At 30.8% G+C, this 14316-nt stretch overlaps 1 protein-coding gene across 4 annotated transcripts; it reads right to left on the bottom strand.

Annotated features, from left to right (window-relative positions):
* Positions 1 to 94: 94 nt before the first annotated feature.
* Positions 95 to 14059, bottom strand: LOC123683443. 4 transcript variants are annotated; one of them, XM_045622492.1, is made up of 12 exons: positions 11019 to 11438; positions 10748 to 10966; positions 10504 to 10691; positions 10138 to 10417; positions 9242 to 9393; positions 6960 to 7155; positions 6882 to 6909; positions 6665 to 6732; positions 4829 to 6331; positions 2343 to 4068; positions 896 to 2312; positions 95 to 340 (listed from the first exon to the last, which is right to left on the bottom strand). In XM_045622492.1, exons 1-12 carry the CDS (start codon positions 11064 to 11066, stop codon positions 211 to 213), a joined length of 5955 nt encoding a protein of 1984 aa, XP_045478448.1. In that variant the 5' UTR covers positions 11067 to 11438; the 3' UTR covers positions 95 to 210. The 4 variants fall into 4 exon arrangements, with proteins under 4 accessions (XP_045478448.1, XP_045478449.1, XP_045478446.1 ...); XM_045622493.1 differs by lacking the exon at positions 11019 to 11438 and adding an exon at positions 13617 to 14059 and having other exon boundaries at positions 896 to 4068; XM_045622490.1 differs by having other exon boundaries at positions 896 to 4068; positions 11019 to 11436.
* Positions 14060 to 14316: the final 257 nt, after the last annotated feature.

The raw sequence follows: 14316 nt of genomic DNA, 5'->3' as shown, positions 1-14316 counted from the left end.
TGCCTTGATAAAGTTTAAATAAATAAACGGCTTAGTCCAAATTGGTTGCCTGATTCCATAGAAACCCTGTTATTTGAACTTTAGTAATGAAAACTTTCAAAATAGAACATTTAATAATGAAACATTGAACAAAACAACTTTTATGGGTAAATATGCAATATAGGTAATCTTATTTTTTCCTGTTATCATTTCTTATATAAATAATAATAATTAAAGTTCGCACAGTAAATCTGCTATAGCCAACAGATTATTCTGAGTAGAGAGTGAAGGTCTTTTAAAATTCCCTTTGGCAATTTTTTGGCAAATTGTTCCAAGACTTCTCATGAATACCCTTATTTCTCTGAAAAAAATCAATATATTAGGTTAGTAATGTGATTTGTTTAATTAAAAAGCACATAGTCCAATTTTGATTCTAGTCTGCACACAATTGACACGAAGTTTGAGAGTCATATTAGTTAGTTTGCACTTAGTTCTCGATTTTGTCAGTTGCTTAAAAGTATTTTACAAGTTTTATAACGGATGAAAATATTGAACAAAGAACATGCCTCAAATTTAATATTTCAAGAGAAATTTAATTTGCCAAGCACTGACTTTTCACAATCTGAATTACTACTACTTTGAAACAATCGTTTTTGTTTGATAAAAAATATGAAAAGAATTGGGGAGTGTATTATTCATTGGTCTATTTTGAAGGCAATACGATGTGTTTTCTAAACTTTAATTCATTGATGACCCCTCAACAATAAATATCTCATTGCTGGTATCAGGACAACAATATTTATAATAACGTATTTTAATATGTTTCATTGGCCAATTCTACTCTATACTATGAATAATAGTCTTTCTAACTCATGTCTTAACTTTCAACAATTGGTATCGAATTATAAGTACTTACTCATCATCATTTTCAATTTGATTCATCGTATCACTTCTATTCTTTGAACTACGAGTAGCGGGACCGCTTTCATTTTCATGGATGATTTGATTCTTCATATCACTTCTATTCTTTGAACTACGAGTAGCGGGACCGCTTTCATTTTCATGGATGATTTGATTCTTCATATCACTTCTATCCTTTGAACTACGAGTATCGGGACCGTTTCCACTTTCATGGATGATTTGTTCATCATTTGCATTTTCATTTCGAAAAACTTTAGATTTGGTTTCTGGCGTTTTTCTGTTTGTGTGAAAACTCTCTTTGAACAGGGAAAAATCTAAATCGTATTTAGCCTGATTATCAAATTTTGGAATAACGGAATATGAGGTTCTTGAGGAAGTACTTGGTTTTCCAAGCCTTCCTATAACTCTATCATAAAATGCATCTAATCTCTCCTTCCTATTGTGCTTTGGTATTTCACTATATCTTTTTGGATGAGTACTTCTACTTTTGTTTTTATTCTCTTCCCACTCTGCAGAAGTTTTATTGGGTACTTTTCTTTTTGGAGATTTCAAACGTTTCACTTCTTTTTTTGGGGTATTTATATGTTTCACTTCTTTTTTTGGAGTATTCATTTGAATCGTCTCTGTTTTTGCTCCCTTTTTTTTAATATTATTAATTTTCTTTTCGACCTTGGTGAAATTCATGAAATTCTCTTCTTCATTCTCATGATCAAAAAGCCTTCTTCCTCTCTTAAGCATTCCTACACTGCTTGTTATAATCGAATTTGTACTGTTATTTATGCATTTTTCTTTTTCTGTGGGAACTTCAAAAGGACAATTTTTCTTTGAAATAGGTTTTTCTGCTTCTACGCCAAATAACAAACACATTGACTTTTCCAATTCATCATCTAGTTTTTCGACTTCCTTGTCAGTTTTCTTTTTACCAGTATGACTTTCGTCTTCAAGGAGTTCATTTTCCTGTATCTTTAATTCTTTCAAGTCTTTATTTGTATTGGCACTCTGTTGTTTATCATTTTCATTCAAGACTATTTCATTTCGTGAATTTTGCCTGTAGTAGTCTTTTCCATTGATTAGGCACTTTTCTTCACGAATGCAAGTGGTGTTCTCTATTTCATCATTTTTTCCAATGCTCATGTTAATTTTGTCCGCATCACTCTGGTTTTTAGAAAGGCTCCCTTGGTGTTTTGTTTTCATGTACATTTCAATACTCAAAGACTTTTTTAGAAGTATTTCATTTTTTTTCTTATCAGACAAAATGTTCTCATTCTTATAATTGTTATTATAGAGATTATCCATACCTTGAATATTTTCTTTAGTAGTATATTGAAGAAAATTCTCTTTTTTTTCGTTTTGGCTGGGTTGTTTTTCTTGAATTACAATATTTGTTTTACTTAACTCGTTTTGAGAGCCCTTTTTGTAAAGTTTTAAAATTTTTGAGGAATTCTCGTTTTCATTTGCTTGAAGAGGTGGAGAAATTGGTACTTTACATTTAACATGATCATTTATCTGTACTTTTTCAGCAACTATTTCATTACTGGGCAATTTCTTCAATTCTATCGTAGAATTCTTGTATTGTCTTTTCTTATTTATTTTCATCTCGTCTTGTTTTTCATTAGTTTTCGAGAATGGAGTCATTTCTAGTTGAACTTTTTCATTATTTCTATTGGATGAAATTTTTATATCACAAATGTTTGTTTCTATTTTGGCCACACCCTGACTACAAATATTTACAATTTCCCCATCGACATATTCAACATTTTGATTGTTATGCTTGATTCCTCCACTATTTTGACTTTTATTCACCTCATTTTTGCTTTCATTGAGTTCCAGAGACTCAACTGCACTGTTCTTTATCATTTTATTTTTTAGAAGTTTTGAAATTGGCAATTCGTTTTCAACTTCTTGCTTTTTCATCTCAGTAGCCTTAGTGTTTTTTAAAATTTTCTGTAATTTAATTAATGGTATATCATCTTCATTCTTCTCTAAAGTTGCCATTGAACTTTCAATTTTTCCAATTGTATTCGTTGAAACTTTCTGTTCAACCTTTAATTTTGTATGTTTTATTATTGGTGTGAGATTTTTGTCTTGTATTTTAGGTTTTTTGACCTTTGAAGTATTTCGACAGGTAGGATTAGGTAACAATCTTTTTTTACTTTTCTTTTTAAGAATAAGTGTCCCAGTATCAGCATTGTCACTACATTTTTCATTCGACTTCAAGCTCTGACCAGATTGGTCTGCTGTTGCAAGTTTTTGTTCCCTAGATTCTTCATTGAGAGAATTGCCTTTCTGGTATTTTTCGATAATTTTTTTCTTGTATTTTTTTTCAATTTTTCTTTTAATTTCCTCTTTATTTGTATGTGATAAATCTGCTTCTTTTGAATTCTTTAAGGCTTGGAAAATTGAATCAGATTCTTCAATTATTTCATTACTCATTGGTTCTACATTATGTATATTTTTCGTTATTATTTTCATTTCATTATTACTAGTTATTGAAGAAGATTGATCTCCATTTTTGTTGCTATTCTTTAACGATTCATCTTTTGTGTATGACAAATCTGCTTCTTCTGAATTCTTTAAAGCTTGAAAAATTGAATCAGATTCTTCAATTTTCTGGGACATCCTTTCATTATTCATTGGTTCTCCTACAATATCCATATTTTTTTCTATTATTTTTATTTCATTATTACTAGGTATTGAAGAAGATTGATGTTCATTTCTGTTGTTATTCTGAGACGATTCATCTTTTAATTTTTCCTCTAAATTATTGTTGGATTCTAGATGATCATCAAGATTTTCCTGTGATGTTTTTATCTCATAGTGATGAGAACTTTGCGAATCACTTTTTTGTGTTTCTGAGTATTGAAGATCTTGTGAGAAAAATTTACAAGAATCATCTTGGAGAATAGAGTCATCTGCAGATTTAGGATCGGTTTCAAAAACATTTTGAGGTTTGATAAGAATATCAGCTTCATTAACTATTGAGTTTTCTTGACTTGACACAACCATATCATTTTTTTCCGATTCTTGAATATTTTTAATCAACTTCTTGTCTTCACTTTCAAGCTTTGGGGATTCGACACAAACCAGTGAATCAGAACATTGAGGAGGGGCTGAGGCTGCTACTCCTTTGGTGGATATTTCCATTTCTGGTACGAGTTTCTTCCCTTCCTGCATTTAAATAAAATGTAGACTTTGTCTTTTATTTCAATGAATATAACTACATAAAATAATTCGCAAATTGATTTTCATATTGCCCAAAATAGAAATCTGTTCATTATTGAATTAGTGTTCAAATATGATTTCATTACAAATCGCATCAGAAAAAACATTACAGACAATTTAAAAGTACTGTGTATCTAAAAAAAATTAAGATGAATATCAATGTATACAATAGTTTCAATCAATCAAGAATGAGCAAGTTTATTCTAAAATATTATGGAAATCGAATCATTATAATTTTTTTTTATATATAAAATGAATTTCCATAAAATAAAGACCAAACGAATCAAATAAAACCATACCCAAACATGAATGAATGGCATATTCATGGGTACTTGAATAAAAGAAAAAAAATATGCATATTAACTACAGGGTTAAATATGTATAAAAAAATACTGATATTTGAGTTATGTCTAAACTGCAATTCAAAAGGACCAGGTAGTAATGGAATAGAAAAATTGTCACCGGTAAGCTATATTTGTCACGCAAAAGTGTTTCATTCAAGATGTTTTCCTAAGAGATATGTTACTTTAAAGAAATGCCATTTTCCAATTTCAACACCCTGTATCTCAAAATTAGTCGTAGGATTGAGTTGGGTCCATGGAATTTTTCAATTCAAAAAAATTAACCAGTGACAATTTTCCCATTAGGCTGCTGCCTAATCCTTTTCGTAACATCATAAAAGTTGAACCAAAAGTTATTTTCTCACCTGACTTTTCTGTGAGAAAGTTTTACATTGACTTTTGATTATTGGGGAATGAATTTGAATATTAGATAAAATCTTGATCTTAGTTTTATACTCTTTGTTCAAATGGAAATTTTTTTCCTGAGAATGCTCTTCAGAACTGTTTTTGAAATATTCATTTTCTTGAGATATATCTTGGAATAATTCGAATTGACTTTCAATTGCCTGGATATGTGCCACTTCTTCACTAGCCAAATGTGTTCTGGCAGTCTCGAAAATTTCAGTTTCAGTATTAAGAATTTCGTGAATTTTATCTTTCGGAATTTCTATCAAATCAGGCTCAGGTATTTCATAAGGGTCCCCAATAATAGAATTCTCTGGTGAATTTTTTGGTCTTCCAAACTTCAAAATATCAAATTCATCTGAAGCACTGTCACGAATTGGATCAATCAATAATACATCTGGTATCTTCAACTTAAACTTATTTGATAGCACATGTTTCTTCTTATTTGTTCGATAAGCATTATCTTTATTGTGGTTTTCATTGCCTTCATTAAACAATTCTTGGCTTGGTACATCGAATAAATCTGGAGTTAATTTGATTCCTAAGGAGGTTCTTTTTTTTGTTTTTTCGAGAATTTCAGTTCTCTTTATTTCATCTTCTACTTGTTCTTTTGATTTTTTTTTAATTGTATTCTGTATTTCTTTTTTTCCTTTTACTAATTTCTCATCTGCCGAAAGACCTGATGAACTTTTTTCAAGGGAACTGGAAATAACTTGACTGGCTAAGGCATCTTGGCTTTTCAGTGTTTTATAACTTAATTTCTCTTGACTGAATTTTCTGGTTTTTGCAAAATCATTGTGTGAATTTTTCCTTTTTTCTGCACGTTGCAGATCTTCTATAGAAGATAATACATCAGAGGCTATAAGTTCATCATCTTCCATCAAGACACTACAATTAGATAATCCACTCACCAAGGTGGTTGAATCAGCTTCTTTCTTTGTTAATTTTGATTGATTCTCAGAATAACTTTTATTTCTTTCCAAGTTAATATTGATGTTTTCCTTATATTCGCAAATTGGATCTATATTTTCTTCTATATCCATCAACTTTGAAAGAAACTTTTCACTATAAACATCATATGCATCCTCGGTTGTACCGTGTACTAAGCCAGAAAGTTTAATTTTTTTCGAAGCAACTCTTTCATCATTTTTTCTAGTTCCAGCATGCTCTGATATAGAAAGATTGGAGCATAAGCTGGCTTCATCAATAGTTCTTCTCTTCATTTTATCATTGTAAGATTTCTTCAGATTTTTCTTCTCACCACTTGTCCCAGACAAATCTCCCCAATTCACATTTATTTCTCCTTGAATTGAATGGTTTGATGAAGTGTTATTCATACTTTTTCTAGATGAAATAGTTTTGGACTTAGAAGAGCTAGAGATTATAGTTGAATCAGCAACATTAACCAATTTTCGTCCAACGCCTGATTTATTTTCTTTATCTGCAATACTTGTATCCATAGTCTGTAAAAACAGACTAATGTAATAATTGAATATTCCCCATACAACTAGTCAAAAGAATTTGGGATATTGATCCCTTGAAAAACCTGCTAAAGGAGTTGTAATTATTTTTGTTCAGTTTTAGGGTTCATTTCCAAAAATGTGAATTATTCGCTGGCATAAGTATATTATTTGAAAAGGTTCAATTTCAGATACTTTTTTGAAATAGCAGTTCAACTGAATAAATAAAAGGAAAAAATAACTAACTACAATGATAAAAAAACTCTTATTATTTAATGGTTGAAGACGACTTTTGGTAGTAATTACTTTTATAGTACATATATTCAAATCACTTACCACATTAAAAGTTGTGCTATGGTTGGTAGTACTACTTTTAATAGAAACAATATCAAGAGGTTTGTAAACTGAAAAAGAAATTATTTTAGTATCGGGTACCTAAAACAGTAACGCAACAAAATAAAAAATGGTTGCTTCATTACACTTCAGCTAATTTCTGAAACTATGTAAAACTGTTTTTTTTTTTTCATAATAACAATATATTGAATATAATTACCTCTTTTGCAATGAAAAACTCCAGTCTGCTGAAAAGAAACGCATTGAATTGTTTGATTTATTATATCCCAAATATTACCTTTGATTTCACTTTATGAATTTTTGGAAATTCTTGGTTGAAGAATTCCCTGAATTTTTGAGTATCCAATGAATGAATTGCAAGTAACCTACAATCAAGCAATTTATGTTGCGAGTTGGTATTACATAACTGGCAATGTCCCTTCAATATAAATTTGGCCACACCTTCTTTTTTCCCCCTCTCTTCATTGAATACACTAAAACATTGATTTTGGTTTAGTAGTTCTAATAATAATCCTTCGGCACAATCCTCAAAACATGAACACTGATAAAGAAGCAACAGACAAACACACATCTGGAAATAAAATTACGATACACAAAACATTTGAGAACCTGTTTCTCATCAAATAATACACTACCCAACACAACAAGAGTACAAACTGCGAATTCATGGATTGAAATATTTCCTTATAATACAGATATAATATTACAAACAAGACAAGGATTCATAGTTAAATCAGACAACATTAAAAACAACTTAACTAGAGCACTTGAATACCTTAAAAATGAAAAAATAATATCGAATTTTTTTGAGACAACAGAAAATAAAAAATTTGACCCTACTAAAAGATCAACTGAATTTTACTCCGCTGTCATCTCACACGTGGATATAGAAATAGAAGAGCAAGAAATCGCTATGGTTTTGAACAAAAACCAAATAAAACACCGATACTGCAAATGGATTATCTCCAAGAAAACAAACAGAGCATCACTTTTTATTAGAATCATCACAGGGGATATCGCTTCTTATGAAAAGCTAATAAATAAATGAAGGAATTTATTACAAATGTAGACATGACACTGCAAATCCAAGTCACCCACCCGACCCTATTCCAATACCTTGTACAAAATGTTCACTATTCACACATAAAACAGAAGACTGCAAAGAACCTATTAAGTACAGCAAATGTGGAGGTAACCATATAAATACCCAGTGTGAAACAAACCTTCCACAAAAATGTACAGCATGTAACTCTACGGAGCATGTGCCTTGGTCAATAAAGTGTCCAAAAAGACCACTCAAACCTATAGAAGGAATACCTAATGTGAAGATTCGATCAATAAACAAAAAAACCTCTGAAATTGACAAAGACAAAAATGACACAAGTAGGATTCACCAAAGCATAACAATCCACGATTACATCATTGAAACATACTTTAATAAAAACAAGCCAAAGAATACGGATAGACAAATACTTATACAAAAACGATTCAAGGAAACCTATTGAATAAACACAATACCAACTTTTGTGGGAAACAGGCTATATGTGCTGATGTTCGATATGGAAAAGGAACCCAGAACAATCGAAACTGAACCATCAGAAAGAACACAACTTCACAGAACTATAAATGATTAAGATAATCTATTGTAATATAAACAGCTTGAAAAATAAAAAGGAACTGATACGTCACTATATAGAAGAAAACAAAATGAATTGTGCAATGTTTGTAGAAACCAAAACAAATGAGAAAAACACTTTCGGCTACAGGGACTGGAGAACAATATGTAAGCATGGAACTATACTAGACCAGAACGTCCGCGGAGGAACAATGGTGCTGGCTGAAAAAAATAGTCCAAATTGGAAAAGCAATCCACCACATTTTAACAACCCATGGAATGACGTCCTGCACTTCACAGTCCCCTTCAAAATTGATAAACATATATTCCTGGTATACATGCATCACTCTAGCAGACTAATCGAAGAGAATTTATTTGTAAAAGCATTGAGAGATTTCAACATGAACAACCGAAGAAAAACCCAACTTTGCAATTTTCTGAAAAACTCTGACTTCACCAAGATAGACACTCCTCCGACATTCATAATGGAAAACAATCCAGATTCTACACCTGATATCATATCACTGTTCAAACGCAAATTAATAGAATAATAGTTTTTTTTTATATATGTTTTCTGATAATTCAATACAATATAATATAAAAATGTGTATAACTGGCTGGAAGACTGCGGTCGATAGCCATTTGATTGAAAAATCAATAAAACTTTCTCTCTCTCTCTCCTTCGGCACCAAAAAGCAAATTGAACACCTTCAAAAATTTTCAGTTTACATTATAGGAGTTGAAGAATTCAAAACTGATAAAAGAATTTTTTCAGTTAGTACACAATTCAATTATCACATTATTATAGAGTGAATTATTTCCTCAACACAAATATTCATGTATAATTTTAATTATCTGAATTTTAAAATAAAATGAATTTTTTTTCAATTCTTCCTGAAACTGGTATAATATTCAATTATATAATGAAGTTTCAATTCACTCACTAAGAAATCTCCGTTTTCAAAATATTTTCCGGAAAGAGGGTGATCATCTCCCATCTAATATTTTGATTGAAGGGTTCATTATTAAGAAAAAGAGTAACAGTATTAGCTCTTACATTGAAATCAACCCACATTCCGTTGAAAGACTTCAATTCCTAAAATTAATAATAAATAATTCTTTAAGAAATTTTTATTTACTCTGAATTGGTTTGTTCATTCAATTGTGTTGGATTTAGTGGAACTTTGAAACACAAGTTTTACAATGCAATAAATGCACACGCAAAATATTTCTTCAAAATATCAATTTCAATTCTTTCGAACCAATCTAAATCATCTTACTAAGCTGAATATATCGTCCCTTGAGATTAGAAGTAGTTTACGTCCAAAATCACAACTTTTCAGGAGGAACATTTTTCTATTCACGACAACAATTATATTCACAACTCACTAATTTCCCACCATTTCTGGGATTCCCCCATGTGAGATAATACTTTTCGACCGAAATTCGCCTTGTTTTATGAGCAGATAGAATACTAAATCGGCAAAATGGGAAATTTGGACTTAAGACTAGTTCTCGTCTCAAGGAATGATATGTCACCATTCTTTCGTTTTCTGTAGTTTGAGATCAGATCCCCCACCTTCATTCTAACCACTCATCTTTCTTATATTAACTAATCTAGCTTGCAAAGTAGTTGAGTTAGATGAGTTGAAATAATCTAAGATTGCTTCGAAGTTTTAGATTAGTTGGAAAGAACGGTACTATGGTCTCAGGAAAAAATAATAATACATGTTTTCAAAAGTTCTTAGTGCACTATACAACCCAGGCTTATTGAATGAATCAACCATATTACAACTGGAGGCTAAAATAAATATAAATGCACATTTTGTTTTGAACTTACAGGCGGTTCTTGGAGCTGATAATCATCAAAGGTAACTTTATTACATAAGAGGGAAACAACATGTTTTTCAGCCTCATTCAAAAGGTTCAAAAAATTTCTTGCTGTTAAATCAAATTCACTTGTACTTATTTTGTGAAATGACTCTGTTTGTTCTTCACTTAAAAAATTCACCTTAGGCATATTATTAAGTTCTTCTTTGGTACAGATTCTAAAAAGGGTCTCAACAATGATGAGCTGAAATTCAAAATCTCCAAAAGGAAGAGCATCCATTAATCTACCTCTAGAACAAAATTAAAGATGTATATATTGATTAATGTTTTTTGCAAAAATACCTGTAAAATAAAATTCAATAATATATACTCTTACAAATAATAGGGGCCTTTCTTCTGAATCGCTTCTGACCTAACAGTTCTATCTGAAGTCTGTATAGCTGTATTATACATTCTTAGGATTTCTTTAGCTATCCATGACGGCTGTCCAAAGAGGAATTCAAAAGTTTGTAATGATATATTCTTAATGAATTCATGCTTAATCTCTAATTTCGCCACAGCTGTCTGAAATTATAAAAATGAAACTAGAAATATTTATGAACTTTCATAAATGAACTCACACAAATTTTGTCACATAACTGTTGCAATGTTGCTGATCTTGTTTGAGCAGTTCCACCTTCTGCATATTGAATGATACAATTGAGGTACTTAATGATACAATCTGTAATGATTTTAATATCTGCAGCTTTATTTCCATTGACCAAAAGTTCACATTTGAGTTTGGTATCATCCACTAATTGGACGAAACTATTTGATAACTGGATAATAGATGCATCAGACTAAAATTGGAAATAGGTAATAGGATTAGAGCTAAATGGTATCTTAACATACCTCTAAGAATTTATCCGCAACGGACAAGAAATTACCCACGGAATCCATCGCGAACAGATATAGAAACGATAAACCGAAATACTACATTATTTTGATTTCCAACGCCATTTAACTTTTTCATTCGACTGTTTTTTTCCAGCACCACAGAATACAATGAAAATTAGATTATTAATCTAAGGTGAACTTTTTCATTCGACTGTTTTTTCCAGCACCACAGATTACAATGAAAATTAGATTATTAATCTAAGGTGAACTTTACGCTATAACATTTACGCGCTAAAGATAATCAAATATTCTGCAGGAGGACATTTGCAGGCGTAGAATAACGAATTTCTCTTCGTACGACCGCGAACTTAAATTTGATTTGCTCCAATTGTCTTGCGCACGAGGTACAGCGGAATTTGTCTTTCAGGAGGCTGCTTATCACAGAATACTATGTAAATGTAAATAAATACTGCTTATTCTGTAGTTCGAGCTTAATGACCCATAGAATATAATATAAATGTTCGATTCAAAAATTTTCATATCATTTTATCGCAATGTTTGAATTTTTCGAATTTGAGCCAGAAATTGTCTCAAAGGATAAGGTTCTAATAATTGAAGACGAATCCGTCCCCAAATTTGATTATGTCGGTCCGGACGCAAAAACGATAACTCAAACGGAAAACCTAGATTTCAATTCTGAATCTCTTTCGTAAAACATAAATTATTATTCCTTGATAATGGTATATGGATCATTTTCAGTTTTTTAAGATCCGTTCTTATAAAAATAATATGACAAAATTATGCAATGTTTAGATAACTCGCGCTCTTGTAAAATTATTGGTAATTGTTATACATTTTTCAATTATAACATTTATTGTTGCTACGATAATAATGTCATTCTTGAAAAATATCGTTCCTATTTTTTCCACATATATCAATGTTTAACTACTACTAAAGTCAATATCATTTTTGAAATAAATAATGTTTTAAGCAGCCCACATAGTAGAGCACAACAAACCTTTGTCACTATGGTTTATTATTTCTTCATATCTCAAATCATTGATTAATTAACTCCGAAACTATAACAGTTAGGACTTAAGTTAAAAATATTGTATTCAGTTTCATCTCAGCAATGTCTTAAATTTCATAATTATATCTTGTCGAGTTTCCAAGAAATTATTTTTTAAAATTTTGTTAGAAGAACCTCATATCCTTCCATTCCTTTAGGAGCTGGAAACGGCTATTATGCAAGACATCTAAAAGGCTAACGTCAATATCTTGCTGTGTATTTGGATATAGTTCACGTATAATATATGTATATGATGCAGTGAATAACTGAACATTGATATTATTATATAATATATAATACACCTTCAGTGAACAGGGCGCTTCTGATCATTATAATAAACTTATTCTTTGGGTTATAAAATAGCTTATAATGAAAAGCTGGTTCAAAGACTTTATGAATTCTTTTACCGTTTAACTCGCCAGTTGATTTACAATAAAAGGTATTGAAACTGTAGTTTTATTATCTCAGTTGAATTTATAGTAAATAAGAATTTTATTACATAAGTGGTATTTCAACTTTAGTAATTGATCATGCTGATTTTTTATGTACTTCACATTGTATCCACTCTCCTTGCAAATCTCATGAGCATGTTCGACAGGAATATAAGTGAATTCTGACTGAATATAGCATATCCAGGCCATTGATATTCGTCATTTCCTATCAAGAAGTCTGCGATCCAGATGTAAGTGGCACCAATCACAGCCCCAAAAGCTGCCATCAGGCCTAAGAATAAACAAAATATTGCCGTTCCTTTACCACAAACTCCCCTAGAATAATATGCTGACTCATGAATAGAATTGGCTGGAATGGAGTTATTGAAAAAAAGAGTGATCGTTCCCACTATTCCTGGAAGATGGTATATTTTTTTACTATGCATCAATTCAGAGTAGTTTGTTTGTAAATCGAAAAGTATCCACCATCCAAGAAAAAAAGAAGTTCCTGCGATGCAAGCTACAATGAGGTTCATTTTATAAGCCGGTAATTCACATATTAAACATCTCGATACCCGATACATGTTTCAGAAGTCTTTTTTTCTGAGAAACTGAACAGTATTGCTGAATTATTTTCATCACATTTGGGATAAATTGTCAAACGTCAATCTCTGAATACTTCAAGATATTATATTATTCTTTAACGTCCTATAAATTATACTCTGTGATATAGAGCGCAGAATGTCTAACTACAGAATAGGACTTTACTTCAGAAAATGAACCTTGCTGTACATTTTTCAGTTTGTAGAGTGTTCAGTCTTCGTTCCATTCTACAAATACTTCTGATATCTGCAACTTTTTCAATGTACTTGGAGATAATGAATCCCATATATTTAAAAAAATGTTCTTAAGGAAGTAGAAGAGGTATACAAACTGAATATGGTCTGGTGCAATGAAGCTCAATATAATTTCATAACAACATTAAGTTTCACAAAAACTGTGTGCAAAATTTTTGACTGCAAACCTTATCTCCTTGTGGTTCAACAAAAAAATGTATGCTTAACAGCTATAAATATTGGACCTATATTATGTAGAACTGTATGTACTATTTACCTTAATAATTCAAAATGCTCTCACTCCAAAATACTCCTTTTGTTCTTAAGTTTTAATTTTCTCTAGTTTTATTTTGCCATCACTCAAGTATACCAGGATTTAAGACCAAATATGGCTGTAAATATCCTTTCAGTATATTCACTTATCATGAATTAAAAATCGTATAGCTAAAATCCAATCTTTACAATGATTGGGATATTTCATGTGTAATTCAAGATTTAATTTATTAGAGGTTTCATAATCTTTTTTAACAATACTATCTGACAACTTGTATAAATCATTTTTCATACTGGTGGGAAACTGACCCATTTTCCACATGTCTTCCATGAGTTTTATTTTTTCATGTACCTCATTTGTGATTCCAGAATCAAGAAGGCTTTTAAAATTAATAAAAGTCGCCTCTGCCAAATCTTCAACAAATTCTTCTGAAGAATCGCTTTTAGGCTTTTCAATGTTAAGAGGTAATGCTGGTTTTTGAACAGATGTTGAACCTAATGGAAATGGAACTCTTTTGTTTCCAATTCTACTTCTGGGTGGAGGTTGGGATGCATTGAAATCCAATATAGGAGGATCATTCCATCCTGGATCAACTGCAAAATTAACTAAGTAATATATTTTAGAAAGACTTATGAAATAATAATATGAATTCTCCCAAGTGTGTAACTATTTTGTTTTTTCAATATTCCGAAGTATTACAGAA

This window comes from Harmonia axyridis, chromosome 6 (assembly GCF_914767665.1).
Source record: "Harmonia axyridis chromosome 6, icHarAxyr1.1, whole genome shotgun sequence".
Lineage (NCBI taxonomy): Eukaryota > Metazoa > Arthropoda > Insecta > Coleoptera > Coccinellidae > Harmonia > Harmonia axyridis.
This window is presented reverse-complemented; position numbering and strand designations above follow the sequence as displayed.

Excerpts from the sequence above, each read along its gene's own strand:
- LOC123683443 (XM_045622490.1), bottom strand. The coding sequence starts at position 11,066 with ATGGATTCCGTGGGTAATTTCTTGTCCGTTGCGGATAAATTCTTAGAG. Across the intron at positions 9,394-10,137 it reads ATCAGCTCCAAGAACCGCCT|GAATTGAAGTCTTTCAACGG; the intron begins GTAAGTTCAAAA and ends TATTAATTTTAG. Across the intron at positions 341-895 it reads CAAATTGAAAATGATGATGA|AGAAATAAGGGTATTCATGA; the intron begins GTAAGTACTTAT and ends GATTTTTTTCAG.